Source organism: Pelobates fuscus, chromosome 8, assembly GCF_036172605.1.
Source record: "Pelobates fuscus isolate aPelFus1 chromosome 8, aPelFus1.pri, whole genome shotgun sequence".
NCBI classification, from domain to species: domain Eukaryota; kingdom Metazoa; phylum Chordata; class Amphibia; order Anura; family Pelobatidae; genus Pelobates; species Pelobates fuscus.
In genome coordinates, this window is record NC_086324.1 from 31,303,857 (window position 1) to 31,330,291 (window position 26,435).

The 26,435-nt window shown below is 40.6% G+C and overlaps 1 protein-coding gene across 3 annotated transcripts in view; it reads right to left on the reverse strand.

Annotated features, from left to right (window-relative positions):
- Positions 1-26,435, reverse strand: part of CCDC148 (coiled-coil domain containing 148) — a 115,297-nt gene that overhangs the window by 23,106 nt on the left and 65,756 nt on the right. Inside the window, exons 5-9 of one of the 3 annotated variants that reach the window (XM_063429631.1) lie at positions 20,129-20,211; positions 10,035-10,198; positions 7,274-7,369; positions 7,003-7,181; positions 32-170 (exon numbers count right to left, since the gene is read on the reverse strand). In XM_063429631.1, the coding sequence (XP_063285701.1) occupies positions 32-170; positions 7,003-7,181; positions 7,274-7,369; positions 10,035-10,198; positions 20,129-20,211 (661 nt within the window). Of the gene's footprint in view, positions 1-31; positions 171-7,002; positions 7,182-7,273; positions 7,370-10,034; positions 10,202-20,128; positions 20,212-26,435 lie in introns of all 3 variants that reach the window. The other 2 variants (XM_063429632.1, XM_063429630.1) reach the window with 2 other exon arrangements.

Here is a 26,435-nt window from a genome sequence, read left to right on the forward strand (position 1 = left end):
AATAAAATCAAGCATTCAGAAGTCTACTGACCAATTCCTGTCTCGATTTGTCTGTCAAATGCCGTGATAACATATCTAAATATAACACTCTTCGGTTAGGAAGGTCACGTGGGTACTGGCTAATAATGGTTCGGAAAATCCAGTGGTCCGTGTCACTCCATTTACAATTCCTAAAAAAAAAAGAAAACTCATATTTTATTTCATTCTGACTGAATAAACAGTACATTTTTCAACCAGAATGTTTAAAATCCATTAAAACGTAATCTCTTTGGTTTAATTTTACACTCTACTACTCCGGTGAGTAAGGCATGATCACATATGGGAAATATATACACTCGACATTAGGTTACCCACTTCTGTTTCAGCAAACTCAGCAGTAATTAATTCTAGAGACATCACTGGGGATCATTAACACAGAAAGATGTACGGTATTTCCTTAGATTTAGTTTATATTGCCTACAATGGGTCTTTGTAGGCAGAATGTTTATATATAAGAACAGCACACAAACAAAAATACAATTTGAAATTTTACAAAGCTTAAAATCACCTGTCTCTCAGCAAACAAATACGGGGATTCAGTTCCTCCATATGGCCATATCGTGTTAAGCCCACCACTACTTCACGTACCCCAATATTGGTGGGTCCTACACTGATTTTAACGTTTTCTACTACTAATTTTCCCTGCTGAGAAATGCATACTCCCAATTCTCTTTTTGTCTATATATAAATTTAAAGCTGCAATCTATGCCACCGCTACTTGTAGTGGTTATGGTGCTAAGGGTCTATGGGTGTCTTCTACTGTTTTTTTTTAAACAAATTGTTCACCCTGTTTTACATACAAAAGGTTAAGTCTGTTTCTCTTGTAATCTAATCTTTTATTTCATAAAAATGTGCAGTGATAGCAAATGCAATATGAATGTCTATGTCTTGAAAAGCTTGCCCTAGCTGTTGTGGCATGGCAAGAATGTTTGTAAAATATATGCACAGCTAAAAAAAAAAAAGAAAAATACATGCAGGTTGTTTTCAGAACCTATTGTTCACCCCTCTGCAGACACAGAAAAAATACAGAAATGACCCTTCTGCATTATCAGTGAGAATCCATCCAACCTTGGAGGGCAATGATAGGCTGAGGGCAATGATAGGCTAAGGGCAATGGGTTCAACCGCCCGTTGCCCTCTCAGAATGAAATTTTGCTGTTGTTAACTATATCTCTCATCATTCAGATCTTTGGCTCTTTAGACGTGAGACATTCTGTAGATACATTCTGTAGATGAGCTGGAATACGATAAGCTGTTATAAATACTAATTCTGAGACTTCTTTGCTATTTTCTACAGAACAGTGATGCAGCTTTGCACTCAGAAGGCATAGGAAAATAAAGGAACTCTCTATAAGCACCACAGCCACCACTGCGCACTCTAGTGGTTATGGAGCAAGGAGCGCCCTGGCGCACCTCAAACCATTTTAGAACAGTTTGACTTCTTAACTGGGGTCCACTGAGTACTGCTCCATGCCTTCACTACAGACACAGGAGAGCCGCAAGCCGCAATCCGCAATCTGTCTAAGCTAAGTGAGCTGTAGTGGTTATGGTGTTTGGAGTATTGCTTTAAAATCGGTGAAAATCCATGTAATCCTCTTTTTTAAAGAGATAAGCACTGCTACATATTGAAATAAAGTAGCATTTTGTTTGTTGTAAGGTATGTTTTGTTCTGAGCCTGAAGCTATAGTGTATTAATCCAAATCTTTACACTGCCTTTTCCTGAGCTGGTTTCCAAGCTTACTAAATAATTCACTGTAATAAGGTTAGATCAGGGCTTACAACTCCTCTCCCTTCCCACCAGCCCTACAGCACCCTACTGCCTGCGCCAGAACACACTGTCTCGCTTTGCAGGTTCATAGATTTTGTTACTGTCACAAATAGTTTGTCCTCCCACACTTTATTACACTTACACATCCTTATTTAGTCAAAGCAGAGTATTTTAACTGCCAAGATTTCTAGAGGGGAATTTCCAAATTAAATAATGTTTGTGATTTATATACCGTTTCGCAAAATACTCCATCCAAGAGTTATTACAACCCACGTTAAAAAAACAAAAACAAATGAGTAACCCTACCTAACCCCATACACTAGAGGGAGCTGATGTTTCATTATAGGTGTTTTAAAAGTACGGTAAATTCAAATTTGGTCAAAGCGAGTGCTGGCTACACACATTTACATATTTGGGATTTTCCGTCCTCTACGTTATCAGTGATCAACCTGCCAGTCTTTGAGCTGCAAGAGAATTGCAAATCTGAGGCCAAAAAAAGTAAGTTGAAACAGTAGCAGAGTTTCAGAATTCTATCAATTCTGCTATTTAGATTTCAAATTTGCAAATTAATTTTCATTCTGTATAAATTCCTGGGTGTCCTGAATAAACCCAGCAATATGTGTAATAGATGATAGATTTATTACACCAAAATGGCCAGACCCCAACAGTACTCCTCTGATGATTAATATGTTAAATTTGTATGGCTGTATTTAACTATTTCAGCGCCTGAATGTTCAGCAGCATTTTTACAAGGTATTGCATTTTCTTGCAGCATGTATTGGGGATACCCCTTGGGTAACAAATAATTATATTAATGGATATATCTAATTATTAAGGATATCAGAGTATTTAACCAGGAAAGATTCAATTAGTCATTAACGAGATCTAGATGTCATTATAATCACCCAGTTTATTGGTACTAATTCTATAACTCTCAGAAGGATAAGAGTCAGATTGAACTTGCTGGAAATCAAACCTTCAATTGATTTTTCTGGAATCAAAGCACTGAGCTATCTTTCAGCTTGTGGTGAGAAATACTTCGTACATTGCAGAAAAATAACCAGTAAAATGTTATGGTAGCAAAAAAAAAGAAAAAAAAAAAAGAAAAAGAAAACTCAACAAATTTTAATGCCAAGAGCTAAATTCTCCCAATGAAGTTCTGACTGTAAACGTATAAGTTTTTGAGATCCTTGCAATAACTGTAATGTGTATAATAGATTTGTGTGATCGAGCATGTTTGGTGGCAATAGAGGGGTGACCTGATCTGTAAGGATTTAGGGTACATATGCAGAAATGCATGAAGAAAATGCTAATTATTGTGCCTGCTGACAAGGACTCCACACAGAACAGACATCTACTGAAAACACTGCAGAGAAATGACTTTGTAATTGTGACAATTATTATGATTTATGCAAACTACTGTAGTTCCAACATTCCTGTCTCTGCTTTCTACAAACCCAAGTGTGATAGGAATATTTGTCTCAAAGAACAACATTGTAACATATCACAGCTGTCATCATGGCTGATAGTGTAGGTAAAATGGATGTTTTAATCTGTTTATACTTTGTGTTACTAACTGAATTCGTTCGAAATGAGCAAACACGGAGTTTGCCCACCTAATGTGTCCCTTGTACAGTTATTTCCATGGTGACTGACAACTGAAATTGTGACTGTTCTTTTGTCTTTCCAACAAACGATGATTGAAAATGAGATAATAAGAGTCATTTCTTCCTAGCAGCGGCAGCAATGGTAATTGAATTTTGGATGTTAAATTATTATTTCCTATAATGTTCTGGGTATTAAATGTAATGCTCTAATTCATTGTAAGTGACACGGAAACATGGACTTGCATCTGGGACGCTTGTGAATTACTCACAAATGTTGTTAATCCTTTTCCAATTACCATAACGAGGAATTTTATTTTAGTTCAGCTCTAGATAAAAATGAAAAAAAATTCTACTATTTAGCCAAAGAATTGGTCAAAGAGAGAAGAATATGTTGTCAATTTCTCACGAACCATCAATTCTTCTTGTTAAAAAACCAAAAACTGAATATTAAGATTTCTTACGTGTTAAAAATAGCACAGAAAGAGTGCAAACTCTAGTGTAATTCAATAAATAGTATCTAGTCATAATTCTCTTAAAAGCTGGCAGAAAGAGATCTTCTGTGGACTCTTCCCATAATGCCACTTTTTCATCTAGGTGGGCATCATGGGACTCGGCAACACCTTGCGCTTGAGATGGGACTGGAAACTGTATATAACATATAGCGTGATTAGTTCCAACATAAACAGATGTGTTAGGTTTAGAATGCTGGGAGAGGGTATGTTTGTTACTCTCAGCCTTTTGAGGTTGGATGGGATCTGACCTGATACCACAGAAGTGTAGTAATATGCATGTGGCTGAAATGGGGGTGTATTATGAGTACTAGAGAAAGGTCCCCCTTATTGTCAAACCCCTTCAAAATGGTCTGACAACAAAAAACCCTGGGAGAAGATACCCATGAGCAGTAATGGTTATGGTTCTTCAACTACCCGTCGAACGGCTTTATTAAAATGAAGAAATTTGGTGATTGACAATATGTTTTCACATTATATAATATTACAGTACATTTTGTGTCTTATAGGCTTAACATGTCAGTTCAGTCTGCCGCCCTTAGGATAAGTATTTTCCAAAAAGTGTCATGAAATTGCAAGATATGTTGGCGTTTGCAGCTCCGAATCTGAAACGAGGGGAATGAAATAAAAACGAGATGCTTGTGTTTTTTAATTTAAAAAAAACGATTGTGGTTGATCAAGGTAGCTAAAGTCTAAAGTAACAGTGCCATCAAAATAAAAACATTTGGATTAATGCTGTGGTATCATATAGTAAGAAAATAAGCACATTTACATATCGCCTCATATCCTAATTACAGAACTTCACAGTAACATGTTCAGTAAGAGCGTACAGTTTTTCCATTTCGTCAGTTGACATAACGAATTACAAATCTGTTAAAACTTCCCTTCTTGTTGGTTCATGAATTTGCAATCTACGCATCAGGAGGGAAGGAGACTGCTAGCCAGAATTAATCTGACCCTAAGAAAATACATCAGAGGCAAAATTCACAGTTTGCAGCTAATGAATTCTGTGCTCTAAAGGGGCATTGGAAAGCCTTCGAATAATATCCACAAAGCTCAATTTCATTTTAAAAGTATAAATTTAAAGAGAAGGAGGTGAAGTGACGGCCTTAACTCTTTAAGTGTTAAACCAATATTCAGCATGCTGTTTACCGATCTGACATTCAATGGGAGATCATCAAAGGCTGAAGGTGTATGGTACACCGATATTATGGAGTACTGGAGAACATATATGATAATTATTGTATTAGCACTAAACACTATGGGTAAATATAACCACAAAAGAAAAAAAATATATACACATACAAAATGAATAATAACTACATATATAGTCTTTAAAGGGACTGTATAGTAACCAGGACAACTACAGCTTATTAAATTTGTTCTGGTGAGTATAATCATTACCTTCAGGCCTTTTGCTGGAAACACTGTTTTTTTTTCAGAGGAAATGCAGTGTTTACATTACAGCCTAGTGATAACTTCACTGGCCACTCATTAGATGGCTACTAGAGGTGCTTTCTGGTGACATTCAGTGTCTCCACCCTCTGCATGAAGACACTAAACTCTCCTCATAGAGATGCACTGATTCAATGCATCTCTATAAGGAGATGATGATTGGCCACAGCTGTGTTTGATTTGTGCTGGCTCTGCCCCTGATCTACCTCCTTCACAGTCTCCACCAATCGTATGGGAAAGCATTGTGATTGACTCAGAGAATCACTTCTGATGAGGTCAGCCAAGCAGGCAGCTCAGAGGCAGAGCCAGCAGCAGACTTGATAAAAATAAGATTTTACTATATTTATGGGTAAGGTGGGGGGGGGGACCGGAGGGGTTAGATGGTGATTTTTACACTAAAAAGGTCAGGAACACATAAAGTACTACTGTGTCATGAAAATATAGGTGACGATTTACATGATTTAACTATGTTATTGGTTGAGCGACTGACCAACCTAATAAATATTCAGTCAGGTGTCGGAAGGTAGAAGAATGTAATAAAATAGGGCATAGTGTCATGGAGTAACACTTCAGGGTTACGTTCTCAGCAGTGAGGAGCCTGACTCCACCCCCCTCTGACACAGCTCTGACAGTATTTAGGGAGACTGGGCCAGAGGGAGGGTGCTTGGTGATTGATTGTTTGAGCTAACGTGTGAGCTCCCTCCTGGAAGCTCCATAGGCTCAGCTACTGGGAAACTGGCACCAGACAAACCCTTCCAGCCTTTGAGCAAATGCAAGGATTGCTGCAAGCCATAAAGGATTACTGGAGAAAGGAAACTTTGCTACTTTACAAGTGGACAATATGTCTGGACTATTGGAGGACTACCCATATAAACCTTAAGTATATCTTTCAGCCAATTGATTACAAAATCATTTATTCTATGAACTGTTTCTTGCATTGCAAATACTTCCATTGCTACAAGTTACTAATCTCATGAAGGACAACTCCCATCATGCTTATTCACTATGAACTGTTTCTTGCTCTGCAAATATATTCATTGCTACAAGTTACTAATCTCATGAAGGCCCATCGTAATTGTCAGCAGCAGGCACAAAGATCTCTTAATCCAGCCCTGACTCCAAGCATCACAGTCACTACAGCCTGCTCCACAGTATTAGAACAAATCGTTTAGTACCTGTTTGTCCTCTTAACCTGGGTCTCGCCGGGATCCTAGTCTGGATTTACAACATTCAGCTTCTGCAGAGTGTAGAAGCCGGATACTAATCCTGCTGGACACTCATTGGCTGAAAGCATCAGCAGTTCCTGTCTCAGTTAAATAATAGGGGGATTGATAGCTTTCATAATCACTTAAAGCAGAGGGTAACCATTGTATTATAGCCATTTTCAAGGCCTGGCTAGAGGGCTCTAGTTAGAAAACACGTCTTTGACTTGTGAACTCAGGACAGCCCTGTGGTATCAACTATATTCCATCCAGAGACTAGCCACCTGGAGGTAAACCCTGTACTGGTAACAAAATTGATTTAGGTAAAGCAAAGGTTAGCGACAGTGCTGAGTTAAAAATGTAAATACTTCCAAAGGTCCTTGCAAAACAATTATCCTTAAATACGGGTATAATATTGCTTACCTGTCTATGTCTTTTGATTGCCTGTCAAGTTCTTGTATCTTAGAAAGGTATCCGTCTGCAAGACCCTGATATTCACTTAGCACCGAGGATTTCAAATCAGGATAGGGGCAATGTATTTCCTGTAGAACTGGGGGGACCTCACAAAACTCATGTCCCATGTTCTCTGCATTTATTAACTGCTGTGAAAAGAAATACCGTATTTTAAACCTGAAACAACAAATGTGTTTTGTAATCCTTTTTATATTTAAACAAGAATTTCTGTTTGTGTTACCTGAGCTTCGCAATCCATAAGTGCTTCTTCTAAAACCTGCTTCTCTTGAGCAAGATTTTCAATCAGATCATTCTGTTGCTTCTTCACAAATTCAATCTATGAATAAAAATATATAAAAGAGGAAATGTAAAATAATCAGAATATTTGTTTCCCGTTCTCATAATTTAAGCATGATACATGTCAGGAAGAATTAAAATATCTTATTAATTCATCTTCAGTTTATTCAGTCACATAATTCCGATCTCAGTTATTAAGCCCATCTAATTCCTCTAATCTGAATTTAGAATGAAGAACACTTGGTTCAAATCATATTTCAACAAAAACAAATCTAGATTTTACTTTAGCGTTAACATAATGAACACAGTTTAACATTACCTTTACAGTGATATAAAAACAATGTTAAGTATGGATTTTAAAAAATAGTAATACTTCATAAATAGTGTTACATCACATCACGCTTGTATTATATAAAAGCGTCACCCTAGGCACTATAAACACTACAATTTTCAGTAGTGGTTATGGTGACAGGAGTCTTTGGGCGCCGTCCCCCCAATATTTTGTTAAACTGTTTTCAAGCGGTTTGACAAAAAACAGGGCTCTCTGCTTAATTTCTTCAAACGTTTGATCTATGTATGTCTCTAAAGGACATTATTTGTCTTTTTGATGTAAAGCAATTTTTTGACTCATTTTGATGTAAGGTGCGTTTCGATCCATGGTAACCTGACTTGAAATAAAATCAATAGTCACTTTATTTTAATAAATGTAATCTTACACAGTTCTCTTGGCAATGTACAATTTGTAAAGACTGCAGGTAAGTTGTAAGGCTTAATATAGCACTTTCTCCTACCTAGTTACAGACAGTTTTTTGATTTTGCAGGAATAACTGATTAAAACGCACTAGCAAAATGCATAAATCATGGGGGAAATCATTATTACTGCATCACGTTTATTCGGGTTTATGTCACTCTTTCTAAAGTATTGGTAGCACTAAATGTTGAAATTAAATCTGCCTCCTACGCAGCTTTTTAGTGCCTTTAATATATTTATCAAAACTACACATAACTAGTGCTTTTATGGATTTCAATCACTGCCATTCCTATAAAGCTGTTTGAGACTATTACATCTTAGCAGAGAAGAGCTGGGTGAAAGGGAGGACAAGCACAGAAGATAGCTGCCCCTTACTCCTCCTTATGATGCTACATCAAATTGAGATTAAAAGGGGAAGTATCATGTTAATTTAGTATTGACATGTTGCAGCATTTGATCATATATGCTATGCTACTTGGCATAGTTGCAGTGGCGTCAGAAGAGGGTTGCGGACCACACCAGGGTGTGCATCACAGGGAGGCGGGGGGGGGGAGGGGAGGGGTGAACCTTTAGGGCGCACCGGATTTGGGATTCCTTATCCACAAACACACAATGCTTTCTATCCCTTACACACAAACACACTGCATCCCCTATACACACACACACACACTACTTCCCGTACACAAACTGGTATTCCTATACACTAGATTCCATAAGAACACACAAACACACACATTACATCCTCTACAATAACAGATAACATATCCCCTACACACATACACTCCACTCCCTGTGAGTGAACTCAGGTGTGGGCCATGTAGGTGGACATTATTAAGGGGGTTGGGGTGACACCGTGAGTTACTGCACCGGGTGACACCGTCCCTAGTGACGCCACTGCATTGTTGTAATAAACATTTTCCTTTAGGTTATACGATAGGAGAGGCTTTGTTCTCCATCCTAAAGTGTTAACTGCAGTTTACTATTACTTTGGCAGTGCCAGGTGGGCCCACGATTAGTTCTGTTCTGTGCCCCAGTGGGCACGTGTGGAACTGCAATTAGGAATAGGATCTAAATAAATATAACTTTCTTAAAGTAACACTTGGGGTGCTGTGGCCCCATCTCAGAGAAAGTAGTAAAACTGTTTAAGACTGGTTTGAGGACAAAGAAAAAACAGTGACTAATTTTATAGTTAATGATTTTAAGATGCAAAACAAAAAGAAGTTACCTGCCTGCACGCTATCCCAACTCCCTCCATACATTTAAATAACTGATGTTTTTGATACCAATATCAATGGCCATTAACCCCTTAAGGACCAAACTTCTGGAATAAAAGGGAATCATGACATGTCACACATGTCATGTGTCCTTAAGGGGTTAAAGCTAAGTTTTTTAGTTTTAGTATTTGGGTTGATGAATGCTATAGCCACTGCTGCCACTCAAAAGTGGTGGGAGTTTGAGTACAGGTTTAATTTTCTGTATTTTAATCTGCTTTCAACGAACACAACCATTTTGCAGAGCTGCCACATGACCTTGTGTGTTCTATGAAGGGTTAATTCGTTTGTAGGGTATCATAGGAGTACCCACTGAGGTCTCATTACAGATTTTGCCTTTAGTTTATAGCAGCAAGTAGATCCTCAGTGTATAACTCACTTTAGAGGTTTGCCTTGACGTTGTCAGGTGAGCTAACACTTTAACCCCTTAAGGACCAAACTTCTGGAATAAAAGGGAATCATGACGTGTCAGACATGTCATGTGTCCTTAAGGGGTTAATGGACATTGTAGTGGTTTAAAATTCTCTGTTATTTAAATGTACATCGGGATTCACGATAGTGTGCAGGTAAGTGTTTCGGTTTTGTGTATACATTTGGACTGATACCATACTGGTAATTGCTGCTGTCCAAGAGTAGTGGGAGTTTAATTGTAGGTCTATGTTTCTGTGATGTAACACACCAACCTGTTCCACAATCTTTACTGGATCAAAATCGTTTGCCATTTCAGTTTGCTTGAGAGAATGATACCGCATTTCCCCGATCCTGTTTTTTAAATCGTCCCTTAGCTGCCAGATGGGATGTACTGTGCATTCTTTATATCCTTCTCGTTCCTCAGATAATTGCTGCTCTGCTTCCAAACAGAAAGTTTTATCACTTAGTAGCAGGTGAAAAATGACGCTACAGCATGCCAATGGGGACTTGAGTGTGAATGAGCTAAGCTGTGAGGTACCTTCGGGACTGAAAGGGTACTGAAAGTTAAATTTTCCATTTCTTTATATCTGTGTGCTTTCTCAAAGAATTTTCCTTGCTGCATTTACTTTTATTATACTTGAATAGAATATTAATATTGTAGGCGAAGACAGAAAAAAACTGTACAAGAAAGACAGGCAGACAAACAGATTACTAGAGCGAAAAACAAGAAAACAAGGACATAGAGAGGGAGACAGATAAGCAGACACACTGAGAGGTCAATAAACAGACATAAATAGTTATAGAGACAGACAGACAGATAAGCAGACACACTGAGAAGTCAACAGACAGACAGAAAAATAAATAGATCAATTTAGCATTTAAACAAAAATAAAATAAAAAGTATCAAACAGTTTCAAATATGTCTTTTTAATTAAAAAAAACTACAAATGAGCCATGGTCAGTCAAACCCCCTGTTGTTGCTGGCCTACATTTCCCATAATTCTCTAACAGCAGTAGAGCGAGCGTAGTGTAGGTAGAATGTTTGTGAGATTGACCATTTCTGTGTAATGCTAATTTCTCTCTTTTAAATTGGCACTGTCATGCCAAACTTACCTTTCTTTAATTGATTCCTTTTCTCTCCCTCTGTCAGGATCTGTTCTTCATTTCTTCCTGTCTGCTCTAGTTTTCTTTAAAACATAAGAAAAAGTAGGGACTACTTTGTCTTATGGAAGTTTCCTACGCCTTACCAGCTATGACCAGTGGAGGAGCAAAGTGTGCTTTGTTTCTAGTGGTCAAAGAAATTTTCACACAATTCTCACCTTTGATCCGTGATCTTGCGATGCTTCCTGTCAGTATTCCCTAACGTCCTGTCACTTAGACAGAATGCTGTCGAAACTCCAGAATTTCGTCCTAATAGATGAGAACAGTTTGTTCATTCATGTTAGGATGCATTTCGGGACGTCCGCAAGCGGCATCTTGCAGTCGCTTAGTAGATAACTCCCTGATTCCCACGGTATCAGGGAGCTATCTACCAATAGGCTGAAAGACCTAAATTGGTCTTTCAGCCAACTTCACTAATACCAAGTAAAGATTACTTAGTATTAGTAAAGTCTTCCCCTACTCGCTATACCGCGAGTAGGGGCATGTCTAGTAAACAGTGAGCAGCCTAGTATCGAGGGTGTGCTCATATAATGTGATATTTGATGCTGCTTCACTTCATTTCTGGACTCGACCTCTGCCCGCGACCTGTACTTGATATATGCCTAGTTCACATGGCTCACTAATTTAATGCCTGCCCCAAGCTATCTGCCTTTGATATTGGCTATCAATCTTGCTACCAGATCCTAAATGCTGAACTCTACTTATTTACCTATCTTGACATTGCTCTGACCTTGTGATCTGGCCTTTCATAGCATCCCTCTCCTCTGCGGGCCTGCTTTAATGATGTAACTTTTAGCAAGCCAAGAAGAGTGGATGTTCACACCACCCCTGCCTCGGGTAGTCATCATTTTCCACAATGATCAAGAAGGACAAGTTCAAGCTACAAAAGTTGTGAAGAAACACTCTTTAAAAACTCATCTCAAGAAGCAGAGATAATGAGATATATAAAATGAGTTCTGGGGTATATTTTGACTTTAGATGTGCTCTTATCATGTACAAGAGATGGCCAGTGGCTCACTCTTTATCGTTGTACAGTTTCCAGTTAGTGTTACATGAATAATGAGAAATATGTATGAAATGTCACTAGTAAAGCATGTCTTTGAAAGAAAGGGCAAGCAATCTAATTGGAGGAGGTTATGTCTTCTTCAGAAATGATAACTTGTGTCATGGCTCCGATATGGCTTGTGGTATCACTTGTTCATAGATAGGAAGATCAGGTAATGATATTTCAACTGGATTCTTTTTTAAATTCTCTCTTAAAGGGACACTATGTACCAACTCTACGTATCCGGTCAGGACCACATGAAAATTTAATTTATTTCATTTATTATCAGGTTATGGTGTAGTGCAACATAGCGGAAATTAGCAAAAAGGTTGTGTATCTTCAATCACGCAATCATAGACGCATGAAACTAATGTCTTCAAAACATTAGTGCATATTTAGAATACTCATTATTCTGCAAAAAAGTATTTGGGGAAACTGAAAAGCCTTTTGTTTATAAAGAGAGTATTGCTATCACTGTATGGAAATGAGAGCCGTTGGATAGATCGAGGTTTGTTTTTTTGTATTTTTCTATTTCTTTAGCTGGACGTTCTAAAAACTAGAGTGATTAATGTCTTTACTAAATCATTGTCAAGCAAGCACATTTTCTATCTCATGCCTCGTTCTTCCTTTTAATGGATTTGCTGTAGACACTCACTGCAAATATTCGGTTTTATTCAGACCTAGTTTATTATTTGGTGCAATGTTTTCACATGATTTTATTCTTTAGCATCTTTTATGATGTGGATTCCAGGATGCAGACCACAGTCGGTTATTTTAAACCGTCTGAGAGTCATGAACTCTGTAGCGAGGTTATCTGTTAATGCATTAGAAAATAACACTGCTGTCTGGGGTATTAACCCCTTTAGGTACTGTTTTAGAAAAATACCAAATAAATGTGACTGTCCTAGCATGACCCCAGTCCTGGAGGTTTTATATCAAGTATAGTTCTGTATAAATGGCTTGGCTGAATTTGGCATCATTATTCATTGTTTACCCCTACTGATGGCTCTGATCCACATCCTAAAAGTCAACTTTTATAGGTTTCTGGGTCTTAAAGATTAACAACCACATCAGAGGTTAAAATGACACTCTGAGCACCATAACTGCATCAGCTTATTGAAGTGGTTGTGGTGCGAGAACCCTGTTCCTCCAGACTTTTGTTTAACAAATTTGTCAGACTAACAAAATAGATTACATTTTTTGGGAAGTATATGTTATGAACCAATGTCAAAATTGGATACATTGTTTATTTGGTGTGTTATATGTCCCACCTAAGAGTTATTAAATATATCTAGGGTAATTATTTTTCATTGTTTTAGCTGGATTTTTTTATTAAAGGTATATATCTTTTATAGGAACGTTTGTTTCCTCTAATTATTTGTGGAGCGCACATGCTATATATTTTTAGTTACAAGACTAACAAAATAGGGCTTCAAAGTAGCTCACAACTATGCTTTAAAACTCTGTCAATCAATATGCATAATATGCAGGGATTTTCACATGTTGATCTCTTGGAGAGTACTTGCAAGTCCAAACTGACACTGTTTCTACTGACTGGTGATGGGTGCGCATATTAACACTATTCAGAGAGACAGGGGCTGTCATTGAAAGTAAGTCCTCGCTACCATCAGTGCATGAATTTAGTATGTAAGAATTTATATGCAAGCTGGGAAGTGTAATTCTAGGCATTTTAACTGACAGGGCTTGTAGGTGGAGCTAGGTCTTTTTTTCTTCAGCATGACAGATCTGTCAAAAGCCTGCGGAGACAGGGATCAGTCACCATAACCACTTAATTGAGCTTAAATCATTATGGTGCGGTGCCAAAAGTATCCCTTCCAATAGCTAGCTAAAGGGTTCCGATCAGGTGAACATTTAAAAAATAGAATCTTCTTTCTTATTCATATTTACATCAAATGCTCATAGTAATGTCCAAAGCAAATTTCACATGATTACATGCAAATTGATGACAAATGTGCAAGCATGCACAGGGAATTATGGGAAATGTATTTCCAATAAGCATGTGCTTACTTAGAAAAGAGCGTAACACTGATCATCTGCAATTGTAGAGGTGAGTTTGATCCTATTTACCTCCAATGCACACCGTACCCAGGTAAATGTAAGCTTTCCTGGGTTTGAACTAAAAGAAGAGCCATCGCCTGCACACAGGTAATAGTTCCTCTTTAAAACAGCCTCTCACAGGAGAGAATTTAAATGAGCATCCCTTATTGACAATAATGGCAAACGTGTTTGTTTTAGACATGCCAAATAATTGTAATATTACACTCATAAAGGATACAGTGCCATAAATTGGTTGATCTGAATTCCAGCTTCTGTTCTGCACACATATGGTGGCTTCAAGCTATGAGTTCATTTTCTTCCTTAGGCTAGTTTGTATTAGAGTAGCGACTAGGCTGTGCTCCTGTGTATTACTGTCAATATGTTCTGCTGATATAATTCCAAAACCTCCTGTATCCAATATCCTCTGGCTGCTTTCCAGATGCTCCACTTATTGCATTCAACAGTCAGCTTTTGATTTATTTAGTATTACATTTATTACTCTCATTCACAAGTTGAATCAAGCTAGTTGTGTTTGTGTGTGCGTTACAGGCTGTTTATACGTGTAAAGATGACTCAGTCTTTTATAATACGAAAAAGCAACACATGTGCATGATTACGATAGGCCGATGTATTGACTAGACATATAATATTATTCTACACATTAATTTATACACATTTTATAATAATTCTATGGGAATGGAGGGGGTTAACCTGTAACACCTGGCAGTTTCAAAAAAGGATCGCTAAAAATTCCCTATCAGCACGCTACTAACCAGATTGTAAGCTCTTCTAACAAGCCTGGGTAACCACGCTATTTCACATCATCACATACTAGAGTAATCAATGCCATGGATTATATTGTCACATTATACAAATTAAACAACTGGAAGAACTTGTGTCTCCCCTCAATAATATAAGGTGCAGAACCAGAAAAAAAAATATTGGATGAACAGTGTTCGAGAATGACAAACATTTGGGAGTTTCTCCTTTTCAAAATGTCAACTTAATTTTGATTGTCTTAAAGCCTGTCTTTTTCGCAAATATATCAGTTCAAAAGAATATTAAAGGATCACTATAGGGCCAGGAACACAAACACGTATTCCTGACCCTATAGTGTTAAAACTACCATCTAGCCCCCCTGGGCCCCTCATGCCTCCATAAATATAGCAAAATCTTACTGTATTCAAGCCTGAAGCTGTAACCTTGCATGCTGCTAGACTCAGAAAAACAAGCAGTCTGCTGACATCATTAGAAGTGGTGGCCTGATCCAATCACAATGCTTTCCCATAAGATTGGCTGATACTGATAAGGAGACAGATCAGGGGCAGAGCCAGCATGATTCAAACACAGCCCTGGCCAATCAGCATCTCCTCATAGAGATTAATTGAATCAATGAATCTCTGTGAGGAAAGTTCAGTGTCTGCATGCAGAGGGAGGAAATACTGAATGTTTGGATGCATTTTAGGCAGCCATGACCCAGGAAGGATCTCTAACAGCTATCTGAGGAGTGGCCAGTGAAGTTATCACTAGGCTGTAATGTAAACGCTGCATTTTATCTGAAAAGACAGTGTTTACAGCAAAAAGCCTGAAGGTAATGATTCTACTCACCAGAACAAATTCAATAAGCTGTAGCGGTTCTGGTGACTATAGTGTCCCTTTAATCAAGGAATAGCAATTTTCCATTATTCTGCATCTACTTCACGCGACTTAACTCCCTTGAAGTAGAGGAGTAAAAATTAGCTAAAAGTAGAAGAAGGAAGGGTAAATATTCAGTAGGATTTTACTAAGATCAACCCACATTGCAGGCAGGGAGTAGAAATGTGCTCATCACACATTTCATTGGTTTGGTATTTCAAGGACCTTGTAATTAAATTACTACCCAATTATCCCTCATATTGGTCCTGTATAAAATGATGAAATACATCCAGAATTTAAAAGTGCTATAATCTACCTGCCTTCACTTAGACGAGCTAATAACTTAGAAATAGAGCAATAAAGAAAGATGAGCTATTGTGACTAATTACCGCTGTAAATCATCTGGCCCTTGAGGGCCATTTAAATTGTACCTGTAGTTAGAAATATACTTGTTTGTATTTCTTGAATCTCCATGTTTATTTTTACCTTGTGACGTGATAACTGCTATTGAAAAGATCGATGGTGAGCTTTGCAGTATTCCTGTAAATATTCTGTTTAATATCTACCGTCTCTTCCATAGAGTAGTTTCACCCCAGAGACTGCTTGAAAAATCGAGACTTTGATCTGCAATCAGCAAGACTTTCTATCCTGCTACGCTGTAGCCCTGTATCATCATAAGCACCAAACGTTGAAATCTGTTTAGCTGCAGATCAGGTTCACGTCTTTCCTTGCTCATCTGATACAGGACATAAAATAATCCACTTTTCTCGGATAAGCTGCATTTTTATGGCAACTGAATAGCAAAAACGTTAGTCAGCATTTTCTTCTTGTTGCCTGTCTTGTTAAATGACCCTGGAGTCCAGTTTAACTTGTTTCTTAACAGCAACGTAAAACCTGACCCGTGTTTATTGCATCATGCCATTGTTCGTTCTTTTCATTCATTCTCAGGTTTCACTTGCTATTCACGTTGGCACCTAAGAAAAAGTCTTGGCTATTGTCCCCAATTCCTTATCTGTCACTTTACACTCCCAAATCCCTCTGCATTCCTTGGTTAGTTTTTTGTATGTTTTTCTTTGAATCACTTCACCTAAAACTACACTTCATTGTTTGACTTCTTCAATGTATGTGGCAATAAGATGAATAAGAAGCTATTCAAACATTATAATGGCCTATAGCAGTGTTTCCCAACCCAGTCCTCAAGGCACACCTACCAGTCCAGGATTTAAGGATTACCCAGTTTTGTCTAAGGTGTTTTTAGAAAAAAAAGAAAAAACCCCTTAGACACAACTGGGTCACCCCTAAATCCTGGACTGGTAGGTGTGCCTTGAGGACTGGGTTGGGAAACACTGGCCTATAGTATATAGCATTTATTGAACAGCATTCTGGGTACCCAAATATATCATGTATTAGATATATCATTTTGTAAATTATCCAGCTTGGGACTTATATTATTATTATTTTATATGATGCCAAAAAGAGATTACGTAGAGTCTAAGCATATTTGAAATCCCCAGGGCCTTTAACAAAATTATAACCATTTGGATTATTTAATTTGTACTTAAAATAATGGTCCAGTTATACATTTTGTCATGCTCAAGGTCCTGTAGGGGGTACTTGGCTACAAGATAAATATTTAGTAGGTGCATTCATTCTATAAATGAAATCTTTTTTTTTTGTGAAATTTTTTTTATTGCGTTTTTATAGATACGGAGACAAAAGAGTTGTAGGCACGCAGGCCCCACCACACGAATACCGTTCAATTTGCATTATCAGGTGTTGTATAATTACGGGTGGTGGAACTCATGTTTCATTCTAAGTAAAATTATACAGCCTTCCCCAATAATAGCTTATGTTTATATCTGCCTGTGGTTCCATAAGGCTTCCTGTGTCAGTTGTGTAAGTATAAGTGCAATCTTATGTCCATTGCGTAATGAAGGTTTATTGGGTCTAGAGTTTGGACTATGATGATGAACACCATATTAATAGGTCAATAGACCAGAATGAAGACCTGGCCCCTACTAACCAGTTAAGAAATTAAACTTTTGTTGCCCATGATGTGATATCACTAGGTAAGGAACCAGGAGGTGGTCCCTGGAGACTAAAGGGAGGTTTCTAAAGATCCACCAGTACAAGAGAAGAGGAGCATTGAGAGGGGGTTGTGAAGACTGAACTCCCAAAAGAAATAGAGAGGAATGCAAGAACAGTATTGTAAATAAGGGAATAGATAAGCAAAGTGTTTAATTGGTGATCCGCATATCTCATGCTCATGTGATAATCACTGATATACAGGGAGTGCAGAATTATTAGGCAAGTTGTATTTTTGAGGATTAATTTTATTATTGAACAACAACCATGTTCTCAATGAACCCAAAAAACTCATTAATATCAAAGCTGAATATTTTTGGAAGTAGTTTTTAGTTTGTTTTTAGTTTTAGCTATTTTAGGGGGATATCTGTGTGTGCAGGTGACTATTACTGTGCATAATTATTAGGCAACTTAACAAAAAACAAATATATACCCATTTCAATTATTTATTTTTACCAGTGAAACAAATATAACATCTCAACATTCACAAATATACATTTCTGACATTCAAAAACAAAACAAAAACAAATCAGTGACCAATATAGCCACCTTTCTTTGCAAGGACACTCAAAAGCCTGCCATCCATGGATTCTGTCAGTGTTTTGATCTGTTCACCATCAACATTGCGTGCAGAAGCAACCACAGCCTCCCAGACACTGTTCAGAGAGGTGTACTGTTTTCCCTCCTTGTAAATCTCACATTTGATGATGGACCACAGGTTCTCAATGGGGTTCAGATCAGGTGAACAAGGAGGCCATGTCATTAGATTTGCTTCTTTTATACCCTTTCTTGCCAGCCACGCTGTGGAGTACTTGGACGCGAGTGATGGAGCATTGTCCTGCATGAAAATCATGTTTTTCTTGAAGGATGCAGACTTCTTCCTGTACCACTGCTTAAAGAAGGTGTCTTCCAGAAACTGGCAGTAGGACTAGGAGTTGAGCTTGACTCCATCCTCAACCCGAAAAGGCCCCACAAGCTCATCTTGGATGATACCAGCCCAAACCAGTACTCCACCTCCACCTTGCTGGGGTCTGAGTCGGACTGGAGCTCTCTGCCCTTTACCAATCCAGCCACGGGCCCATCCATCTGGCCCATCAAGACTCACTCTCATTTCATCAGTCCATAAAACCTTAGAAAAATCAGTCTTGAGATATTTCTTGGCCCAGTCTTGACGTTTCAGCTTGTGTGTCTTGTTCAGTGGTGGTCGTCTTTCAGCCTTTCTTACCTTGGCCATGTCTCTGAGTATTGCACACCTTGTGCTTTTGGGCACTCCAGTGATGTTGCAGCTCTGAAATATGGCCAAACTGGTGACAAGTGGCATCTTGGCAGCTGCACGCTTGACTTTTCTCAGTTCATGGGCAGTTATTTTGCGCCTTGGATTTTCCACACGCTTCTTGCGACCCTGTTGACTATTTTGAATGAAACGCTTGATTGTTCGATGATCACGCTTCAGAAGCTTTGCAATAGTGCTGCATCCCTCTGCAAGATATCTCACTATTTTTGACTTTTCTGAGCCTGTCAAGTCCTTCTTTTGACCCATTTTGCCAAAGGAAAGGAAGTTGCCTAATAATTATGCACACCTGATATAGGGTGTTGATGTCATTAGACCACACCCCTTCTTATTACAGAGATGCACATCACCTAATATGCTTAATTGGTAGTAGGCTTTCGAGCCTATACAGCTTGGAGTAAGACAACATGCATAAAGAGGATGATGTGGTCAAAATACTCATTTGCCTAATAATTCTGCACTCCCTGTAATAATATAATAGGTATATGTGGATAATCATGAGAATAAAGACATTTGGTCAAATCTGCTGTGGCACTTTATATTACGGTCAAAACACAACACAAACTAAAAAAAAAAACGAAACATTCCACTCATGGTAAGTATGAGACAATTGCATATTTATAGTTCCTTTCACATCATATAATTTTTGGGTATAGTGCCTTAGTCCTATCTTTAAGACACACATATATTATCATAGCACATCACCCTGGGACCTGCATGCATCAATCTGAAAGCGAACATTGGCTCTGGTTAGCAGTAGTTATTCACTGTTGCTCTTTTATATCAAATTGATAATGGAGATCTTAACTGGATCTCAAACACCAATTTCAGACTAAAAGAGTCTTTCAAAGCTTGAGAAATCATACAATTTAGCAGAAGACTAGTTTTTCTGTCCGCGTAAGCAAGTCAGGCTGAAGCAATCTACATCCTAAAAAGTACACAGTGTATTTTCACAGTATGAAGTACTTTATATAAATAAGGGTAAAGGAACAGGAAAAATAAACTCTGGTGGTATTTTCTAAAGACATTCCATATTTAGAAGATGTTTTTGATACAAAAGGTATTTATTCCTACAAATTATCATTACTTACCCATCTTATTGATATCAGAAAAAAAATCATATTTCAGAACACAGTCTTCTAGTAAGTCAGCGACTTGTTGTTCTATATTACTTCTAAAATAAGTTTGGAAAAGAAGACACAAGATTAATGAAAAATAGTTGACAGTATTGATAGGGAATAAACCGACATAGTACATTGTCACATTTACATGCCAGATATGTTTAAACGAGTACCAAGCCAGACCTATATACCTAATGCTATAGTGTCCCTATCCCTAGATCTACATAGGATTCCACCCCTCCCCCTTATGCAATAAAAGTTGTATTTACCGCTTTCCAGCGCTGTAGCTCCCAAGGCGGTGTTCACCTCTGTACCTCCTACGACATCACAGATGAGATATGAAGTCATAGAAGAGCGCTGGGGACCTGATGCGCATGCACAGCAAGAGCCTCATGCGCATTTAAGCTTCCCAGTAGGAAAGTATTATATTTAGTGCTGTCTTATGGGTTTCCGCATAACGTGACCAAATTTTATAATAAAAATAGGTAAATATCAAGCAAGGATATTGTAGGATAAGTTAGACTGGTAAAAAATACTTTCAGCTTAGCCTGCAAGATAGACTCGCATATAGAAGTGTATAGGACAGGAGTATCTGCATATGTAGTTTAAAGCTACTATTATGGGAAAAATATCCTCCCTGTTTTCTAAATCAGGGTAGTGTGTATTCCCTGTAGTCTAAATCAGAACGCTGTCCTGTATGCTTATATAGTAAAAGGTTCTAAAGTACTGTTACAAATGACTAAGTAGGCACACACAGTTGAAAATCAAAGTGTAGTATGTGGAGAGATATTCCCCCACGTATATAACTTCCCCAATGCCTCAGTCTTCAAAGCAGATTAGTAAATAAAACAGCAAGCCTACCTGTTGCTGGGAGTCAGCCATCTTCTGGCCTTTGCAGCAGCAGCAGCAGCATGGTCTGCTGCTTACGGCGGGGGCGTGGCTTATTATCGGGAGGCGGAGCTTCGTTTGGAGGCGGGGCCTGTGCCTGGGAGCCTGTCAGTGCTCCCTCCAGCCACAGACAGCCCCCAGCCTTCAGCTGAACTGCTCTGTCCTGCATTCCCTCGGGCTGTCACAGACTGTTACAGCCCGAGGGAATAGAATTTAGACACATAGCCAGCAAGGGGGGGCACAGCATGATGTAGGGGGGCCATGGCCCCCTCTGGCCCCCCCTAGCGACGCCCCTGCGGCCGGGAGGGGGGCCCGGAGGCAGGGCCAGATTGGCCACCGGGTGGCCGGTCCGGTGGCACACTCTGAGTGGGCCGGCCACGTTCAGGGCCGGCCCTTTAAATGCTGCAGCCGCCTGAGTGCTCTGTTAAGAGCCTCAGGCGGCTGCAGCACAGCTTTTCCCCTCCCCTGTAGCGTGGCCGAGCTCCTCTCCGGTCCGCGGTGCCTGGCCGGAGTGATAGGAAGGTGCACACTGAGTGCACTTCCTGTCAGACCGGCCGGGTACAGGAAACAGAAACTCCTGTTCCGCGTGGAGTTTTGTTTCCTGTACCCGGCCGGACTGACAGGAAGTGCACTCAGTGTGCACCTTCCTATCACGCCGGCCGGGCACCGCGGACCGGAGAGCAGCTTGGCCACGCTACAGGGGAAGGTAGGTGAGGGGGGGGGGGAGTAAGAAGAGAGGGAGGGGAGGTGAGAAGAAGGGGGGGCGTAAGAAGAGAGGGAGGGGGGGAGTAAGAAGAGAGGGAGGGGGGAGTAAGAAGAGAGGGAGGGGAGGTGAGAAGAAAGGGGGGGAGTAAGAAGAGAGGGAGGGGAGGGGAGGTGAGAAGAAGGGGGAGTAAGAAGAGAGGGAGGAGAGGTGAGAAGAAGGGGGGAGTAAGAAGAGAGGGAGGGTGGGGAGTAAGAAGAGAGGGGGGAGTAAGAAGAGAGGGAGGCGGGAGTACGAAGAGAGGGAGGGGAGGTGAGAAGAAGGGGGGAATAAGAAGGGAGGGGTAGTAAGGAGAGAAGGAGGGGGAGTAAGAAGGGGGAGGGGGGAGTAAAAAAAGGAAGGGGGGTTAAGAAGAGGGGGGGGAGTAAGAAGAGAGGGAGGGGGAGTAAGAAGGGGGTAAGAAGAGGGGGAGGGGAGAGTAAGAAGGGGGTAAGAAGAGGGGGAGGGAGGAGTAAAAAGAGGAAGGGGGGTAAGAAGAGGGGGAGGGGGGAGTAAGAAGAGAGGGAGGGGAGGTGAGAAGAAGGGGGGAGTAAGAAGAGAGGGAGGGGGGAGTAAGAAGAGAGGGAGGGGAGGTGAGAAGAAGGGGGGGAATAAGAAGGGAGGGGGGAGTAAGGAGAGAAGGAGGGGGGAGTAAAAAAAGGAAGGGGGGTTAAGAAGAGGGGGAGGGGGGAGTAAGAAGAGGGGGGAGTAAGAAGAGGGGGAGGGGGGAGTAAGAAGGGGGTAAGAAGAGGGGGAGGGAGGAGTAAAAAGAGGAAGGGGGGTAAGAAGAGGGGGAGGGGGGAGTAAGAAGGAGGGGAGATAAGAAGAACAGGTGGTGGAGTAAGAAGAACAGGTGGGGGAGTAAGAAGAACAAGGGGGGGAGTAAGCAGATCAAGGGGGGGGGAAGTAAGAAGAACACAGGGAGGAGGGGGGTAAGAAGAACACAGGGGGGTGAGGAGAGCACAGGGTGGGTGAGTGTGAGAAGAGACCGCTAGGGGAGGATGGGGGAGAGGAGAGACCACTAAGGGGCAGGGGAGATCTCTAAGGGACAGAAGGGACAGCTCTATAGGACAGGGGGCAAGACAGGGAGCTCTTTCACACTACGCGCACACACACACACAATGCAACCCTACACACACGGAAACACAACATGCTTCTCTTACACACAGAGAAACACACAATGCATTGTCAGGGTACCTGTGGTCTCTACCTCCGAAAGAGGTAGAGACTTAGCTGTTCCTCCATCCAGACGGTCTGATGGCTCCCTTCCCCGCGGTCTATCCGGTCATGCTAGGCCGGCCGCGAGGGAGTGACTGCCTTTTACAGCATCTAGGCAGGAAGTAGTCATCAGGACACTCCCCCAGAACAACCTGTCAGTCAATGGCTGCAGGACCAATCAGGACGCCTTGGGGGCGTGGTTACTGCTCTGAACAGGGTATTTAACAGAGCTTCTTTCATTAGCTCATTGCCCTGTCGTGGTTCTAGCTTGTTCTAGTCACTCAGTGCTTGTGTATTCTATTATCCCTTTTGGTTTTGACCCGGCTTGTTTACCTTACTCTGCTTATCTCTGTTACCCTTGATTCGGCTTGTCTCTCGCTTACCTGTCTTCTGTTACCCTCGACCTCGGCTTGTCTTTGACCATTCTATACTGTACTACTTACGTTAGTCCGGCCATTCTAAGGTCCGGTATACGTATCTGGCTACTGTTTGTACTCTGCGTGTTGGATCCCTGTCCCGATCCTGACATTACGACAGGGCCAATGGATCCTGCAAGTACAAACAGTCAGCTGGCTGCTCCTGATCCTAGGTTTGAAGCCATGGATCACAGAATGGATCAGATGGCGCTTGCGCTACAGGCTCTATTAGCTTGTGCCAATAAACCACCAGAGGAGATACGTAATACCCCTGTTTCTCCTGTCGGTTCAGGTCTAGAGGTAGCCACAGTGGGTGCTTCTTCTCACATTACCCCCCCAGTACGCTATGGTGGGGCTCCTGAGAAGTGTCGTGGTTTTTTAAACCAAATTAGTATCCACTTTGAATTGCAACCTCGCTCTTATCCTACAGATAGGGCAAAAGTAGGATTTATTATCACCCTACTCATTGAGAAAGCTCTGAGATGGGCCAACCCACTATGGGAGAACGATAATCCATTAGTTTATAACTATAACGCATTTGTAGCTGCTTTTAGAAGAACATTTGACCCTCCAGGTAGAAAGGTTAATGCAGCCAGATTACTGTTGCGCCTGAGACAGGAGAACCGAACACTGGTGGATTATGCACTAGAGTTCAGGTCTCTGGCGGCAGAAATCAAGTGGAATGAGCAGGCGTATATGGATGTATTTTTGAATGGCCTATCTGATGTAATCCTTGATGAGGTTGCTACCAGAGAACTCCCTGAGAATTTAGAGGATTTAATTTCGTTCATCTCTCGTATAGATGAACGTCTAAGAGAGAGACAGAACACTCGAGAGGGGAACCAGAGACCTTCTTTTAGGTTAGCTCCCGCTGTTCCAAGTCCTGACTCCACGATATCTTTGCTTACTGAACCTATGCAGAAAGGGTATACCCGCCTCTCTGAGGAGGAAAGACAGCACAGGAGAAGAGAGGGTTTGTGTATGTATTGTGGAGCCAAGGGTCATTTACTCTCGAACTGTTCTAACCGCCCGGGAAACGCTCGCACCTAAGTCTCTCTAGAGGACAGGCCTTGGGTGTTTCTATTTTGTCCTCTACTCCTGATTATAAAGATCACAGGCTTCTGCTACCAGTTTCCTTAACTTGGGGGAAGGAAGTAGTAAGGGCTATGGCATTGATAGATTCCGGTGCTGCTGAGAATTTTATCGACCAAGCCTTTGCTAGTAAGAACAATTTCCCATCCCAGCTAAGGGAGACACCTTTGGCCGTTGAGGCCATAGATGGTAGACCACTACTAGACCCTGTTATCTTTCGTGAGACCATACCCATTAATTTAAATGTGGGTATCCTACACGTGGAGAATTTATCTCTTCTGCTCATTTCGTCTCCTTCCGTTCCCATAGTTCTGGGGTACCCATGGTTGAAAAAACATAACCCTATTATCGATTGGGAGTTAGGAGAGATACTCTCGTGGGGCCAGGGCTGCCAGGATCGGTACCTTTACCTAGACTTAAGGGCAGTGTTTGACAAGAAGAATGCCGATTCTTTGCCTCCACACAGGTCATTTGACTGTAAGATTAAGCTTCTACCCGGCACTATGCCTCCGAGGGGCCATGTATATCCTTTGTCTGTTCAGGAAAACTCGGTTCTAGAGGAGTATATTCGGGAGAATTTAGAAAAGGGATTCATCAGGAGGTCTTCTTCTCCGGCCGGGGCTGGGTTCTTTTTCATTAAGAAGAAGGATGGCACGCTGAGACCTTGTATCGATTACCGAGGCTTGAATAAAATAACTGTCAGAAATGCCTATCCTATCCCACTGATTACCGAGTTATTTGATCGTCTTAAGGGCTCCAAAATCTTCACCAAGTTAGATCTCAGAGGGGCTTACAATTTGGTGAGAATCCAGCAAGGTCACGAGTGGATGACGGCATTCAATACCCGGTATGGCCATTACGAATACACTGTTATGCCATTTGGACTATGCAATGCTCCTGCAGTATTTCAAGATTTGATTAATGAGGTACTTAGGGAGTTTCAGCATGATTGTGTTATTGTTTACCTGGACGACATACTAATACACTCTAAGGAGATTGAGACTCACCATAGACAGGTCAGAAAGGTATTACACAAGCTGCTGCAACATGGTCTATATTGCAAATTGGAGAAGTGCAGTTTTGATCAGTCTCAGGTAGACTTTCTTGGATACGTGATTTCTGGGGAGGGTTTTAAAATGGATCCTGTAAAACTTCAATCTATTTTAGACTGGCCCTTGCCCAAAGGACTCAAGGCTATCCAAAGGTTTATTGGTTTTTCCAACTACTATAGGCGCTTCATTAAAGGATACTCCTCTATCATTGCGCCTATTACCAATATGACCAAACAAGGGGCTGACACTAAGTTCTGGTCTAAGGAAGCTCTGGGTGCTTTCAAGACTCTCAAGGAACTTTTTGCCTCGGCTCCCATTCTAGTCCATCCTGATACGACTCTGCCTTTCTTGCTCGAGGTCGATGCCTCTGAGACAGCAGTTGGGGCTGTTCTGTCTCAAAGGTTAGGGGTGGATAAACCGTTACACCCTTGTGGTTTCTTCTCTAAGAAATTTTCTGGGCCTGAGAGCAGATATGACATCGGGGAAAGGGAACTGTTAGCAGTCATTAAAGCCTTAAAGGAGTGGAGACATTTGTTGGAGGGGACCCTACACCCTATTACGATTTTGACGGACCACAAAAACTTGTCCTATATTGGGGAGGCTAAGCGCTTATCCTCTAGACAAGCTCGTTGGTCCTTATTCCTGACTCACTTCAATTATGTACTGACTTACAGACCTGGTTCTAAAAACTCTAAAGCCGATGCATTATCTCGCCAATATGAACCTTCTACTGTACCTGAACCAGTTCTTTCTTCTATAGTTCCGAAATGCAATATTATTGCTAATACGAATCTCAGGATTCATTCTCCATTACTGGCCGAGATCATTAAGTTGCAACATCTAGCACCTAAACAGACTCCTGCGGGCCG